Genomic DNA, 17,089 nt, shown 5'->3' with positions numbered 1-17,089 from the left:
TTTTCAGATATTTTAGATTAAAGAAATTAAATGTCTGTATGTAAAATCATGATTACTCCATTTAAAAAAAAACGCATTAAAACTATAATTCAAATTGAATGAATTAATTGTGAAAATCATCCAGCACTACGTCCAACCATCTGTGTCTCACCGCTGCTTTCTCACACACTAATGAAAGTTTAGGCTAGTGATGCACAATGATATCGGAATTATATTGGTATCGAAAGAAAATTGCTTTTTTTTTTTTTTTAAGAATCACTGATCAATATTTAAACTGATACTTGATGTATTTATTTATTGTATGCTTAAAAACGGGTCAACACTGATTAGTCATTAATTTAAGCTAAGTATTTCTTTTTTATACTTTAGTCTCAGTAGAGCTATTGGTTTATTTAACCTGCTTATTAAAAAACGACCACTAAACACTCAACACATTCAGTTTCTTTATGGCCATTAATTTACAGAAAAGCAAGCTTTATTATTCTGCTTTAATTATCTCATTCCCACACATCAGGATCTCGTTCCCACACCTTAATTATCTCGTTTCCATGCCTTAGGATCTCATTCTCACGCCTTAACAAGGTGTGGCAATGCATTATTATTATTATTATTAATTTTTTTTTTTTTTTTTTTTTTTACATGAGGTCAACCTTAGGGGCTCCATACAGACCACATCTGTAGTCATTTACATATCTGCCTCAGACACAAACACTTACCCAGAATTTAACCAGAAAGAAGGCGTTCTGGGGGCCCTTTTCATAAAGCTCCTTCAGCCCTCCCTTCTTCTCAGGAAATTTGTCATAGATCTGTCGGATGTCCACCGCCTCCAGCAGGGGGTCACTGTAGGAGGGGTTGGTCTGCCCGATGTGCACAAACAGATGTTTGCTGTACTGTAAAAGAAAAACAAAGCAAATCATAGTTTTGACTCTAGGCCTCTAAATTGCATACACTCACAAAACATTTGTTAAAAAAAAAACAGTAATGTTAAATTACTAAGAAAATCATACATGAATGGAAGTTTACACAGTGATGCACAATGATATCGGAGTTACATTGGTATAAAAAAAAACTGAGCGTGCTACTTAAAAATCTATTAATTAAAGCTAATTTATATCTTTTTTATTGTTTAGTTTCAATAGATCTATTGGTTTATTTAACCTGCTAATTAAAAAAAGAAGGTTAAAAGAGCCACTAAACACTCTGATTTTTGCTGCCGACTCCACCCTCAGCTCAAATTTAAAAAAAAAATGTGAAGGGTAGTTTGGAATGTGCACTGGGTGATGTATGGGTTTAGAGGCAGGGCAAAAGGGAGAGCTGATTGGCTGAGCTGCAGTAGCAGCAGCAGTTTGTCTCTGATAGCAGTGAGACGCAGATGATTGGATGTAAGCAGGGGGCGGTATTATAATAATAAGTTATATACTTATATAGCGCCTTTAACAAACCCAAGGACGCTTTACCCAAACCAAAAAATACAAAAAACAAAAAGGAACAAGCTACTGGGAGTAACAAGTGGAAAAAAAGAAATGTCTTTAACAGAGATTTAAAAGAAGTTGAGAGGGCGCTGCAGAGGCATAAATTACCACAATAAAAGCGTTTTTTTTTTTTTTTAAAGGATAGGACTTTTTTATATGAAATTTTAAGCAGGACTGATATGTTTTATTGATGAAAAAATATGGTTTAGGGTTTAGTGGCTCTTTAAAGCTGCGAACAGTCTGTGTAAGAGTGAGATTAACAGATGTAAAATAAATAAAAAAAAAAAGAAAACGAACTTTATATTAGTTTCTAAAGTTATACCGAGGTGTGCATAAATGTGTATATCCGCATTAGAACGGTATATTACAGTATAGTGCAATATTAAATCAGATTAATATCAGTCCAGAATTCTCATCAGATTCATATCTCTCAGTGCCTTGTTTTGAATTTTATCACCCTCAGATTTCTAGCAATGAAGTGTGGAGCTACTTTGAGTTTGTTAATGATATAAAAATAGTTATTTATTTGCATGGGCAGCGATATGCCCCAATCACTTGCATTGTAAGTCTGTTGGGAGCATCAGCTAAAAGTGCTGTATTTCAGAATGCTGGGGGTGAACGGAGGTGTGCTATTTAACAAAAAAGTTTGTACTCATCATGTTTTACTACAATCCAAGTCCATTTCACACCGGACTTCTCCTTTAATCTTGTGGTTTAAGTGAATAAGTGGTGATTTAGCTTTGGCTTTTTGACTGCAATTGAGATACAGGGAAATTTATTATGTAAACTAGCCACTAAACTTAAATAGAGTTTAATTATTTCTTTTTGCTCATAATTGAAGAAATCAGAGGCTGGATCGTGCAGGGAGTAGTTAATTACTCACGCTGTCCTGGTCTCGAGGAACCTCCATGAAGGCGGAGTACTCCAGCATGCGCAGCTTAGAGGAGGCAATGGTGCGATCCTGCCACACCGGCACGGCAGTGGCCGACGGCGCGAGCGGGGGAGCCAGCGGCTCGTAGGCTGAACACAAACACAACACACAGGTCAAAAACAGTGAATTAAAGACAACAAAATAAACACTTTAAATATTATTCCATCATACGGACTACTGAAAGAGAAATAATAATAAGTGTTATTTATAATTACCAGATATTGGAGGCGGAACAGGTCCGGGTAGGTTTGTGTAGGTCTGTGCAAAAGGCTTGATGCTGCAACAATAATCATGTTTATAATTAAATTAAAGAGAATTTGGAAGAGCTTATAATGTAATTTGGAAATTTTAAATAAATCACTGTAAAAACTCAAAATTGTTCTTCTTAAATGTGATGTTTAAATCAGCTAAGCAAAAAATATTGAATTGCATCATAAACTATAGCAAACTAATTGCCTCAACTAACATTATTAAGTTCATTGTTAAAAGTTGGCCTAACTAAATATGTTTTGGCAAAATCTACAAATTGTAGGCCAAGCCAACTAATCTGAGCTACTGCACATGCTCAATTTGACTTTTCAGTTGAACAGGTGTACTGAGCAACTCAAAGGCCTCAGTGGCTTTAAGTTGGTGAGACTCAATAATGTTTTTAATTTTAAATTAAGATTTCTAGTTGGCAGAGCTGTTTTTTTTTTAAGTTTTAAGTTGCCTTCGATTTTTTTTCATTTTTTTTTTGCAGTATATTTTTATTAACTATAAGAAAATCTGATGTTCTTAATATTTTTGCAAATAAAATGCATTTGTTAAAAATATTTTCATTTTTTAATTACAGTTCAGTTCATTTTACATTTACTTAATGCGGCATAAAATTGGCCGTTTATTTAACGTATATTTTATATACTATCTAAAAAATTCAACAAAAAACTCAACAAATATAGTTGACGCAATACAAGAATTTAGCTTAAAATTGGCTTAATCCTAGGCTACAATGTAATTAATTAATATTTTATATTTTATATACACTTCACACTACTTGCATCCACACACTGGGCCTATATTGTACATGTACTGTACAAACTTCCCAAACAAAAATCATTTTTATCTATGCTTAATTATTTCCATTTTTCTGTCGCATCCTGAAACAATGTAGCTCTGTTTATTATTTATTGCTTTGCTTTTCTCTGACCCAACCCACACAATTCCCTACTATCTAAAGTAAAATATGTTAAAAACTCACTCCTGAGAGGGTCCAGGTTGTCCTGGGATTGGAGTCGGCCAAAACTACAGAAGACAAAAGAGAACATAAAAAGTAAAAATAAAGAAATAAAGACCATGGGTATCACATATACAGGGGTTGGACAATGAAACTGAAACACCTGGTTTTAGAGCACAATAATTAATTGTGGTGACGGACAGTTCTGGTGGAAACAGGAGAGTTGAGGTGCACATTGAATTCTGCCGTGATTTGATCAGCCGTGGTTTTATGTTTTTTTGGATACAATCCGGATTAGCAACCGAACATCCCTTTCAGACAGCTTCCTCTTACAGCGTCCACAGTTAATCCTGTTGGATGTGGTTGGTCCTTCTTGGTGGTATGCTGACGTTACCCTGGATATCGTGGCTCTTGATGCATCACAAAGACTTGCTGTCTTGGTCACAGATGCTCCAGCAAGACGTGCACCAACAATTTGTCCTCTTTTGAACTCTGGTATGTCACCCATAATGTTGGGTGCATTGCAATATTTAGAGCAGAACTGTGCTCTTACCCTGCTGATTGAACCTTCACACTCTGCTCTTACTGGTGCAATGTGCAATTAATGAAGATTGGCCACTAGGCTGCTCCAATTTCATTGTCCAACCCCTGTATGTTTAGTGCGCATCTGTTAGAGTTGAGACCTACCCTCGAGCCGGGGGCTAAAGCGGGCGGGGGGTACGGCGGCTGGGGCAGTTGGGGAAGCTGACTCTTGATCAGATTTGGAGACACTATCTGTGCCGAGGAGAGCGCCGCCATGTTCTGAAGAGCCTTGTCTTTGGAGGCCTGATCCTGAGGAGGAGCAGGAGGACAACAGTGAGAAGAAGATTCTACACAGATCATTATTTAAAAGACTTTTACCAATTATACAGAGTTTCTGTTTATTAAAGGGAAACTCTAGACAGACTAGGAAAGCTCTCCCACTGCTGAGGATGATGCTGAAGATGCCCTCTCAAAAATAAAGGGCTTAAAAAAGGAGATTTTAGAGTCAAATCATAGAAAACAACTTTTAAATTAATAAAGAAACATGTTTATACTAATATAGATGTGTGAAGTAGGGGGTTAAATGTCTTTTAAAGATCTGAAATGATTAGGAATGTCACAATAATTATATTATCAACTTATTACTGTACAGTACATGAAAATAATAATAATAATAATCAATAGTATTTCATAATGGTGATACTGTCTATTGTGTTTCTTTGTATGTTCGTTCACATACTGTATATAACAGTGAACAGCAGGTGAAGAAAAAAAGTATATATTTCTCAAACTTTGATTAATTAAAAAAAAATATACCTGCTTTGTTATGCTATTATATGATCATTATGTCATTGTAAGTGGCATTGAAAAGTCTTACAATAACAATAATACATTGTTGTTTGCATATTATATTATATTATATTGTATTGCAATAATTTCTGGGACAATATATCATCCACCAAAAATTCTTATCGTGACAGACCTAAAAAAAATATAATTATTTGATATATTAAGGTTGATTACACTCAAATTTCTGTTATAAACATGCTTTTTAAAGAACCAAAACAGTTTTTTTATGGCATCCCTCAGAGAGGCATCTTAAGGACCTTTATTTTAAATATAGTGGATATTGAGGACTGTTTGATAAAACAGTGCTTTGAGGTGGATTGTTAAAGGATATTGATAAAGTGTACAGAAGGCCCTTCCTGTCTTATGGTTTTATGTTTGCAATGTGTTTTTTTCTGGTTGTATTACTAAATGTACAGTTTTTAATTATGATAAATTTTGCTACTTTTTTGAGTAGATCAAATATATAATGAATGCTTAAAAAAAATCACTGAACAACTTCATCTTTCATTAGAAAGAGTATAATTAATCCAGTTTAACTGGATAAAGTCCAGTATATCCTGATAACTGTACTAAATATAGGATATAATTTGGGGTATTTGGTCCCTAATTATTACAGATTAATTAAAGGTGTACAGATTATGTAACTGCATTTCAGTTATCAAGGTGTGTGAATTATGTAATGTAATAATGTGTATAATAAGTTCTGTATAAATTATTTAGATTTAATCATGGGAAGATCAGATGATGAAATATTCTGCTATGTCCGACACTGATGCACACATTTAACTACGCAATCTATACAATTGTAATTAATATATAACATTCTGTACCCCACCAATAGTAACACTTAATGTAACTACATCGTTATTAGAGACACTTGCCATAAAGTAGGACCATTATTTGAACAGTAGTTATTTTTAAGAATCTGCTGCTATTGATTAGGAATGTGCCTGATCATATCATACACAATAATATCATATATTTTTTTAAATGATTATTGATTCTGTACTTGAGTGCACACTTTATATTGTTACATTAGCATTCATTAAAAAAAATCAGTCTTGGTAACCTACTGTTTGTAAAATGTATAAAATGTTACAGATATTTTCATTTCTACTAAATGTTCGAAATGTTTATTAATACTATATAAAACTAACAATTTTTTTAAGTGTTTTTTTTTCCATGCTGCCAATAATAACACTACTACACAAATACCTTAAAATATTGGTATATATTTATCTCTGTAAAAATATTTTTGATAAATTGTGTGTATGTAAATAGCAAATTATTGATTAAATGACTTTAATTTGAAAGCTTCCTCCCGTATTTGCCAAAAATTCACCTAAATCCTTTTTTTTTTTATATATATATATATTATTATTTTCCCCACATTTTGAACATCCATCCTCAGACAGGTGGGATTACTAATCTTATCAGAGTTTCCCTTTACGTTTTAAAGATCTAAAACCATCAGTGGTTCTTAACCGAAATGCCAGAGAAGGAAATCAGAGAGCACATAACAGATCCGAACCAATCAATGCTTAACACCCCCCCCCCCCACCCCCCACCCCGACCTGATTAATTAATATAAATAAGATAAATAATAGGGACGGCACATTTAACCTGGTCTGTCAATTAGTGCTCCTCTGGGTTTCCGTAAGAGTGGAGAGAGGCAACAGGTAGAGGCAGTTAGAGGAAGCTGATGGCAGGGTGGCAGCTGAGCGCACACTGTGATACGAGTCACAGACACAGCAGAACATCCAGGCTTTGGGCGTTTATGACCAGCAACATCAACCAAATCTGTTCAAATACTACCTACCAGCCTTTTACAATGTTTGTTTGTGTGTTTTGTGCCATATTTGTAACATATTGGCTATTTTATGGCATCGACAATGTTCGTGACTTGAGCACCAGAGATGTTTTTTTTTTTCTGTTTTTTCATATGAAGGAAAACTAAGTATTTTAACTGGTGGAATCCTTTAAAAAAAATTATTTGTAACCATATAAAAGTCATTTCTATTGGTTTCTAAGATGTGACTAAAACCAGTAGGTGGCGGTGGGTAAGAGCAGATGTGTCCAATTCAGCACCTGGTCATGATTGTCTGATCTTGTCTATTAAGGAAGTCCATATATTGCATTTAATATTAATGACGGGGGATATTTAATACACTTTATTTTGTGGATATCTGGACCATTCATCTTGCCATTTTCTTTTACAGTGAAGCCTTGAAGCTTTTTTCAAGGAGCAGCCAATTAGTGCAGTCTAAAATCTTCCCCAAAATCACAGTGTCTATTAAAAGGCCATATTATTCAGCCATGGATATCTTTTTTAATCTTTTTTATCCAATTTTACATACTGTGGCCGTCTTTGGCCATGTTATTAGAATCACTGAGACGTAGCGACATAAGCCTTCTAACATTATCGCAACAGACTCATCAGTCCAAATATTTATGAGCTCTGTTACCTCACTATCCCACCACTGAAACCCTCCCTCACTGCTGTCATCCATTTTCCCATCTTCAATCCGTAAAGTTAAAAGCATTAAATCTGATCGGGCTGTTCAGACAGATTTGCATTGCCACATAGCCTAAAATCCAGTGGTGTAAAAAATGTTGTGACTGGAAGTTAGTACAGCAACTAGCTTCAGCCAATGAGAGCACAAGACACATGATGAGGCAAAAGACAAGGGCGGAAGTATACATGCATTGTCTGTGCAGAAAAACAGTGCACAGGCAACGATATCACTCATTTGGAGGAAAAAAGAAGTCTTGATCGTGGCATAGCATCAATTCTCCTGTGTCTTCGTGAATTTTTTTTGTTTTTGTTTTTTTACTACTACAATGTGTCGAGTAGTATTTAAATTAGGGGTGCGGCATATCGTATCGTACACGATAATATCGTCAACATACTAAATATTGTGAACAATATTATCCTCTAAAATATCATGCCATATCACTCACCCCTAATTATCACATCAGGGGACTTCTTTTTTTTTTTTTTTTTTTTTTTTACTGTTTTTGGCAAAAGAAAATTATCACACTGTTCTCGTTTCCCACTATATATCTACTAGAGACAGATTATATCTGTACAGTATCATTTATTTTACTTTAATCCTAGATATATGGTGATATTTGGAGTGCATTATTATTATTAGTATCATGATATTCTGGATTAGTGCTGTGTGATATGATGATAAATATCGTGGGGACGTGCTACTTACCTTCTATCGTTCCTATCGTTTCTATAGTAATTTCATCAATTATTCAGTTATTTATTATATAAATATATAAAGTAGGCTATGATGAAATGTATTGGCATGGTCACTTTGTATAAAGTCGGTTTATATAAGTGATAATAAAGTAATCTTCACAAAAAAATCTCCATAATGTGGTTTTGCGACATGACGCTGCTTTACTTTATTTGACGGACACTTTAAAAAATGTTAATTGAGTTTATTTTCATAACTCAATTTAAATACCTGTATAATTTTTAAAGAAAATAGCTACTGCATCTACCTCATCTGTTTTCATTGGATATTATATATTTTATATAAATATATATCAATATATATTTGATATATATATATTGCTGCACCAAAAGGTAGTAATTCTCATTTGTGAAAGTTGAGTTTAATGTCACTTCGAAATAAAGTTGGAAAAAAAGTAAGCAGTGATATTATTTTGTCATATTTTTCGAAGAATAACTGAAAACATACTTAAATGTGGTATATCATGATAAATATCGTTATAGTGATATTAAAAATTCCATATCTTGATGTATGATTTTTTCCATATCGCCCAGCACTATACTGGATCATTGACTTCTGTTACAAATCTGATCAAATTCTTGTATTTTGGAATATTTCAGTTACGGGTGTGCTATATCATATCATATTGTATGCAATAGTAAAATGAAATTTTAATTCATTTTAGTATCGTTATCTCAGAAATATCATGAAATATCGTGATATTATTTTAGGGCCATATTGACCACCTCTAATTTAAACCACAACCATTCCTGAATATAACACGATCTGTTTTGTAGTGTGAACCTGGCATTAATCAGTATTTCAGGTAGACAGTTCAGTTACGTCATAACTCAAATAAAGGCTAATCTAAAACAGGCTGGACTTCACCCAAAAAAATAAATAAATAAATAAATATCTTTAAAACATTTTAAGCTTCTTTATCTATGGTGGTCTGTCGTTTCTTTAGATGGGGACATTACTTAAGCTTTTACTCACTACTATCTTATTTTATTATATTATATTATATTATATTATAGACTGTGAGAATCCTAAAGGACAGCAGTCAGTGTGGGTAACTGTTTTTACACTTTTCCCACAATTATAAAGAACTGAAATCATTTACAATCACTAAAGAAGAACAGATCATAAGACTGTAAGCTGAAGCAGGGAAGGGACGTAGGGGACATAACGCCCAGGCAGACACATTACTGACACCTAAAGGCCAGTGGGAAATGAATGCATACAGCCGGACGGGAGGGAGGGATGGGGGGAGTGGTGGAGGAGTGGTGGAGGAGTGCTGGGCGTTAGCTGTGTGGGATGCGGCAAAGCGAAGCAAAAAACGCAAAATCCAAATCCACACTTACCAAGTTCATGGCCTGAATCAAAAGAAAGAGAGACCATTAGTAACAGAATCCTATAGAGCGGTGCTTTAATGCTCTCTCCAGACTACTGGACTGATTTATTCCTCTCTCACATAATCAGACATATTCAAAAAAAACTAATCATACACTCCTACAGCTCTTCAACATTTACGATACGCAGAGATTTTACACATACGAGAGACTGGTTTCCCAAAATCCAAGAAAATGACATGCACTGTTCTCTATCCCATAACCTTCTACTGTTATCACACTTTCACACTGTAAACTTTTTTTTAAATATACAGCTCTGGATTAAAAAAAAGAGAGCAAATGAAAATGATGAGTTTCCTTGATTTCACCAAATTGAAAACCTCTGGATGAATATAATCAAGAGGAAGATGGATGATCACAAGCCATCAAACCACCAAACTGAACTGAACTGAAATTTTTGAACCAGGAGTAAAGCAGCATAAAGTTATCCAAAAGCAGTGTGTAAGACTGGTGGAGGAGAACATGATGCATAAAAACTGTGATTAAAAACAGGGTTATTCCACCAAATATTGATTTCTGAACTCTTAAAACTTTATGAATATGAACTTGTTTTCTTTGCATTATTTGAGGTCTGAAAGCTCTGCATCTTTTTTGTTTTTTGTTGTTTGTCATTTTCTGCAAATAAATGCTCTGAATGAAATATTTTTATTTGTTTATGGAATAAAACAACAATGTTAATTTTACTCAAACATAAACCTATAAACAGCAAAATCAGAGAAACTGATTCAGAAATGGAAGTAAGTGGTCTCTTAATTTCTTTTCCAGAGCTGTATTTGATATTACTGCTGCTAAACTCACTGATTAAAGTTAAACTACCTCCTAATATTCAATACATACTGCTGCTCTAAAAAAAAAAGTTGTTTCTTATAAATATCTCGAATCTCCTATATGGTTATTTTACAGGAAAGAGAAAAAAGTTGAATCTAAGTAATTTTGGAGCAATTCTATTGGTCCACTCATAATGAAATCTGAGTACTTCTATTGTTTTCTAGTCTTTTCTCTCCTATTTTACAGGATATTTGTAGAACAGTAACGATGGTGTGACTTTGACTCTTTCTCTAACAAATGACTTGATCCTAAAGGAATTTTCCAATTAAGAAAAAGAAAACTTAATCGCCATAAAATTTACAGATTATCCTCATCACTGAATGGTTTCCTTAAGTTTTAGGTAACAAATGATGGATGTTTATGTCACTCCAATGAAAAACTAATGCAAACTTAAAACACTAAGTAATTGAATGTATTGTAATATCATTACAAGGTATACTTTATTAAATATGCAATAAATCTGATGATTATGATGATCTATGATTGATTTGTTTTTTTCTTTTCTTTCTTTCTTATGTGTATACACATTTTGCAAAATCGAAAAAAATATCTCTAAATCTGTCTGTCTGTCTCTCTGTATCTGTCTGTCAGTCTCCATAGCTGTCTCTCTGTCTCCATATTTGTCTGTCTCTCTGTCTGTCTCTATATTGGTCTGTCTCTTTATCTGTCTCTGTCTGTCAGTCTCTATAGCTGTCTCTCTGTCTCCATATTTGTCTGTCTCTCTGTCTGTCTCTATATCTGTCTGTCTGTCTCTATATGTCTATATGTATGTCTCTATATCTGCATGTCCTTATATCTGTATGTCTTTATACCTATCTGTCTGTCTGTCTGTCTCTATATCTGTCTGCTTCTCTATATCTGTTTGTCTCTTTATCCGTCTCTCTGTCTGTCTACATATTTGTCTGTCTGTCTCTATACGTCTATATGTATGTCTCTATATCTGTATGTCTTTATACATATCTGTCTGTCTGTCTCTATATCTGTCTGTTTCCCTATATCTGTTTGTCTCTTTAAAAGTCTCTCTGTCTGTCTACATATCTGTCTGTCTGTCTCTATATTGGTCTGTTTCACTATATCTGTTTGTCTCTTTAAACGTCTCTCTGTCTGTCTCTATATCTGTCTGTCTGTCTCTATATAGGTCTGTCTGTCAGTTAAAACTTTTAAAATCAGTAGAATAACTGGTTTCTAATGGTCTTTTTAACACTGCTTGTGGGAAACCAGTCCCTCGTTGTGTTTTATTTAGATTAAATGCTCTCAATTCAGCTGCAAACAACATCTCTGTGTTACTGTGAGAACAGAAGCAGCACAGTAAGCTACGTTATCAGCATTAACACTTAAATTTAGAAGTGTAGGAACTAGAATCTGTGGACCACAGTGAGCCTGAACTTTAGCACTCCTAATCGACTAACAGGATCATGAAAGTCATGAAGAATTTTATGTGCTTCAGCTTTTGATCTATATGACTGGGGAAAGTGTAGTTAATTCCACAGTGTAATTATGCATGACTTTGATCACTATTAAATTACAGTAATGGCTTTAATCACTATTAAGGGTACTCTAAGTCTGAGTGTTGAATAGAGCGAAAAAGTTCCTAATCCAACGTTTTTTTTTTCATGAATAACAACAGAAAATACAAAGCTATATAGCCTGTGAACCTAAAATCTACAGTGTGTTTTGTTCTAACAGTGTTCTGCACAGAATGAACTGAAGAGGTGGGATGGACATTAAGGGGGTCTGGATGAAAGGAGGGGAAAGACTGAAGAGACTGAAGAGAGGGAGGGAGCCTCAGGAAAGCCTACAGGCAGAGAGCATGGCGCCATCATGCACTTTCAGCCTCCTCTGCTCAAAGCAAGACACTAAACTACAGTCAGACCGAACAGATCTACTCTACAGCAACATCACAGCAGCTTCTGAGCGCCTCCGTCTAACACAAGCAGCCTTTTGTTTAAGGAGCTCTCCTCTTTCATTCAGCTCCTCCTCAGGGTTTCGGCCGGCCGGCCAATGGTACGATGGAACTGGCGGTTCCATGCGTTAAAAGTCATCTCTGATTGGTTAGCGAAAATAAAAGCCAAACGCTGCAAAGCCCCGCCCCACCCGCAGGAAAGCGCATACCTTCAGCTTTGACTGTATTTCGCGAGATTTTCTCCGGGCAAGAACCTGCAAATGGCTAGAAACCTGCAGAAGAGGAAGAGGGGGAAAGAGGAAGAAAGAGGGAGAGGAGGGAAGGAAAGACAGAGAGAGAGAGAAAGAGAGAGAGAGAGAGAGAGAGAAGAGAAGCCGTAACCAAGGAGGAAAGAGACGCTCATTCGCATGCTAGCCGAGGAGGCCAGCAGGAGACACCTACCTTTATACCCGCTTGGAACTCGCGGACTTTCTTCCGTGCTAACACCTGTATGTGACTAGATACCTGAAGGAGTGTGAGAGGGTTTTTAAAACACACACAGACAAACACACACACATGCAGAAAAAAAAAACTAAACACACACTATACACACACAACTGTCTACAGTAGGCGTATCACTATATCACTATATGTTCTATAGGGGTGGGACAAAATATCGATATGGCGATATATTGTATCATATTGGTGCAATCATTAAAAAAGTTACAGTAATTCAGTTCAAAATGTGAACTCATATACAACTCTAAAAAAATAAAATAAATAAGATTTTGCTATTTATAGGTTCATGTTTGAGTAAAATGAACATTGTTGTTTTATTCTATAAACTACAGACAACATTTCTCCCAAATTCCTTATAAGAATATTGTCATTTAGAGCATTTATATGCAGAAAATGAGAAATGGCTGAAACAACAAAAGCATGCATCTTTGCATCATGTTCTCCTCCACCAGTCTTGCACACTGCTTTTGGATAACTTTATGCTGCTTTACTCCTGGTGCAAAAATTCAAGCAGTTCAGTTTGGTGGTTTGATGGCTTGTGATCATCCATCTTCCTCTTGATTATATTCCAGAGGTTTTCAATGTGGTAAAATCAAAGAAACATCATTTTTAAGTGATCTCTTATTTTTTTTTTTTCAGAGCTGTATATATAGATGTATTACACACAGAGTAATCTATTTCAAAATTTTTAAGTGTATTTCTTTTATTGTTGATGATTATAGATTTCAGCAAATAAAAAAAAAAACAAAATTAAAATATTATATAAGACCAATTGGTACTTTTGGCAGTGTGGGCAATGTGCCAAGTCCTGCTGGAAAATGAAATCTGCATCTCCATAAAAGTTGTCAGTAGCAGAGGGAAGCATGAAGTGCTGTAAGATTTTGCGGGAAAACAAAACTGCACTGACTTTAGACTTGATAATAAAACACAGTGGATCAACACCAGCAGATGACATGTCTCTCCAAACCATCACTGATCATCAGTAAATTTTACATTTCATTTGTAAATCAAGGGAGCAGAGTCTGGAGGAAGAGTGGAGAGACACACAGTCCAAACTGCTCGAGGTCTAGTGTGAAGTTTCCACCAATCAGTGATGGTTTGGAGAGACATGTCTATATATCTGCTGGTGTTGATCCACTGTGTTTTATCAAGCAAAGCAATATAGTTACTGCTTCATTACACCACATGGTGGTGCTATAATCAAATGAATATGGTTAAAATCTGCAGCGAAGAATATTGGATGTTAAATTCTGTGAAACTGAAACACCAATATCAGAAATACATAATTCCAGATATTCTCTTATTTATTAGAATAATTTCATTATCATGGGCAATGTGTCGATATTCCCACCCCTAACAAATAGCTAGTCATTTCTTAGGGTTTGCACTGTGTTACTGTATATTAAATAAAAAAACATACAGTACTGTGCAAACGTTTTAGGCACCAGTAAAAAAAAAAAAAAATTAAAGATTCTAACATGAACTATTCTAATATTAAAATAAATACAAATAAGAACCATACAGAAAGTAGTGGTTTTAACATCACTGTGTTTATTAAAGCACTTATTAAAGTCTCTCCTCATGGAAGTCATTGCAGTTTTATTTATAGTTAATAATCTGAGCTAATTAATGTTAAATCATTGTGGCACTTTAAAGCTCTAAACTACTTTCTTTAGAATGAGAAATTATGTTACTATGCATCTGTTATGCATCTTTTATCCGCATGTTTACTGCTTAGATAAGTGCTTTAAATGAAGTGATTAGGTGCCTAAAATGTCTGTACAGTACTGTATGTTTATTTGCTATCATGCAAAACAAAGAACTGTCAGATTCTATTAATGCAAAAAAAATGTAGTGTTCTGAATGCATTCGTCTAATACAAATAATTTATCAGTGTTTATAATTTAGAGGAAAATTGCATTGTCCAAATATAATATAAATGTTGAAAACGCATTAATAACATATTGCTTTCCTGCAAGAACTTTAAATCTCCAGAACATTAGCATATTTACATTAGAAGAAAAACTAAACTTTGATTGCAAGACATTTTGGAGCATTGCTATTCGATAATTCATTTGACACAATAAAAAATATACCTGACATATTTACATTATGTCAAAAAGTGAAGAATGCCAGAAATGAAGACAGAAGGTTTTTGCAAGACAATGAAAATTTTAATTTAATTTATGGTATTTATCTGATGCTCTTATTCAGAGCGACTTATAAGGTTATTTTTATCACAGAGATGGACCAACATAGTGTTAGGAATTTTGCCCAATGATTCTAATTGGTGTAGCATAGCATTCAGTCACCCAGACCTGGAATTGAACCCTAGACTCCCACATGATTGGGCAGCTCACTGGCAGGTAGTGGTGTTATCCACTGCGCCACACCAACTGCTATACTATATTATTATGCTTTGTTATGGAAGGGCAATCCCACCTACAAAAATCGCACTCAAAACTTATTTTTATGTTTGATTTATTTATTTTAGCTAGACTGTAGAATAATGCTCCTACTGACATGAGACTGTCAGCATCGGTTCATGATTTTAAGTCTTTTTGTATTACTTTGTTTTTAGTATCTGATTTGAATCTTGATATTTTGGTTTTTTTTTTTCTTTTAATCAATTTTTTGTATTTATTTTTATTGCATTGTAAAGCATTTTGTTTTAGAAAACTGCTACATAAATAAGGATTACTGAATTTCAGCATGTATTTTTAACTGACTGGCATCTTCACCAACTATAAATATTAGTATCATGCTGCTTTAAATCTAGATGAATATGTATTAAGGAGTGTTAGAGTGTGTTAGATGGAGGAGCAGTGAGTTACCTGTTTCCTCGTGCGAGTTTTTCCCGTCCTCAGCTTGATGTATCTGGCAATGAGCTCATTACGCCCTACAGAGAGAGAGAAAGAAAGAGAGAAGGATGGATTGTTGGAAATCAGTAACAGGAGTGAGTGCCAGTAACAGGAGTGAGTACCAGTAACAGGAGTGAGTACCAGTAACAGGAGTGAGTACCAGTAACAGGAGTGAGTACTGTACCCTGGTTCATTGATTTATTAATGTGAATATTAGTTAATGTAAACCATTTTTTCCAATTCTGTTTGGTTCATCATTTATCCATTTATTTAATAAATTGCATAATAATAAATCTCATCACTTTCAGGTTTGGTTCTTTTTGTAGCTTTGCATATTTTAGAAAAAAACAATGTGCGTGCATATATAGTGATTTTTTTCTTATCATAAATATCAAATATTTGACAGTCAAACATTTCTTTAAAATATTTTTTTCTTAAGAGAAAATCAACCATCTTTGGTTTTGAATTTAATCAGTATATGTTTTAAATAGATAAATATATTTGTTTTTATATATCTATATCTATATCTATATATATATATATATATATATATAGATAGATAGATAGATAGACAGAAAGATAGATAGACAGAAAGATAGATAGACAGAAAGATAGAAAGACAGAAAGATAGATAGACAGAAAGATAGATAGACAGATAGACAGATAGATAGATAGACAGATAGACAGATAGACAGATAGATAGATAGATAGATAGATAGATAGATAGATAGATAGATAGATAGATAGATAGATAGATAGATTCAGAGCAGAAAATTTATTTAAAAAATTGAAGATTACATTATTAATCACAGGGGAAAGTTTTTTTTATATTTTGGTTTATTTGATCCATCCATCCATCCATCCATTAACTTCCTTCAAAAATATGAGTTTAATTTGGAAGAGTTAAACAAGTAAATGGATCTATTATTTTATCCAATTTATTTTGTGTTAATTTGTCTATTTTGACTGTGATTGTTTCCTTTGTTTTGCACACATGGTTTGTAGTTCCTTTGTTGCACTGTTTGCATTGTTTTTTTTTAACTATCTGTATAGATAGATAGATAAAACGTCCATCCATTCACCTTCACCTTCCTTCCTTCATCTATTCATTAAAACCATACATCCATCCTTTCCTTATCCATTCATCAATCACTATTCATCCATGAATCAGTTCTCAGCATCTTTTGATTCTGCTTTTCACTATTGTGAAAGACACTGTGAATAATCTGCATCAGTTGAAGTCTGTTCATCCTCCTTTGTTTTAATAGACACAGCATCATTACAGCCACTCTTCCAGCAATATAACCCAACAGAACTTTACAAGGATTTTTTATTATACAACATCTTATCCT

At 34.1% G+C, this 17,089-nt stretch overlaps 1 protein-coding gene across 3 annotated transcripts in view; it reads right to left on the bottom strand.

Moving 5' to 3' along the window:
• tead3b (TEA domain family member 3 b) overlaps window positions 1–17,089 on the bottom strand; it is an 81,383-nt gene that overhangs the window by 6,778 nt on the left and 57,516 nt on the right. Inside the window, exons 4-10 of one of the 3 annotated variants that reach the window (XM_022675568.2) lie at window positions 15,711–15,775; window positions 12,820–12,882; window positions 4,304–4,447; window positions 3,641–3,684; window positions 2,619–2,680; window positions 2,356–2,492; window positions 717–890 (exon numbers count right to left, since the gene is read on the bottom strand). In XM_022675568.2, coding sequence (XP_022531289.2) covers window positions 717–890; window positions 2,356–2,492; window positions 2,619–2,680; window positions 3,641–3,684; window positions 4,304–4,447; window positions 12,820–12,882; window positions 15,711–15,775 — 689 coding nt within the window. Of the gene's footprint in view, window positions 1–716; window positions 891–2,355; window positions 2,493–2,618; window positions 2,681–3,640; window positions 3,685–4,303; window positions 4,448–9,599; window positions 11,288–11,431; window positions 12,530–12,587; window positions 12,651–12,819; window positions 12,883–15,710; window positions 15,776–17,089 lie in introns of those variants that run through there. The other 2 variants (XM_022675569.2, XM_049479497.1) reach the window with 2 other exon arrangements.

The sequence above is a fragment of the Astyanax mexicanus genome, chromosome 5, assembly GCF_023375975.1.
Source record: "Astyanax mexicanus isolate ESR-SI-001 chromosome 5, AstMex3_surface, whole genome shotgun sequence".
Taxonomy (NCBI): domain Eukaryota; kingdom Metazoa; phylum Chordata; class Actinopteri; order Characiformes; family Acestrorhamphidae; genus Astyanax; species Astyanax mexicanus.
The sequence above is the reverse complement of the archived record's forward strand: the minus strand, read 5'-3'. Positions and strand labels throughout refer to the sequence as shown.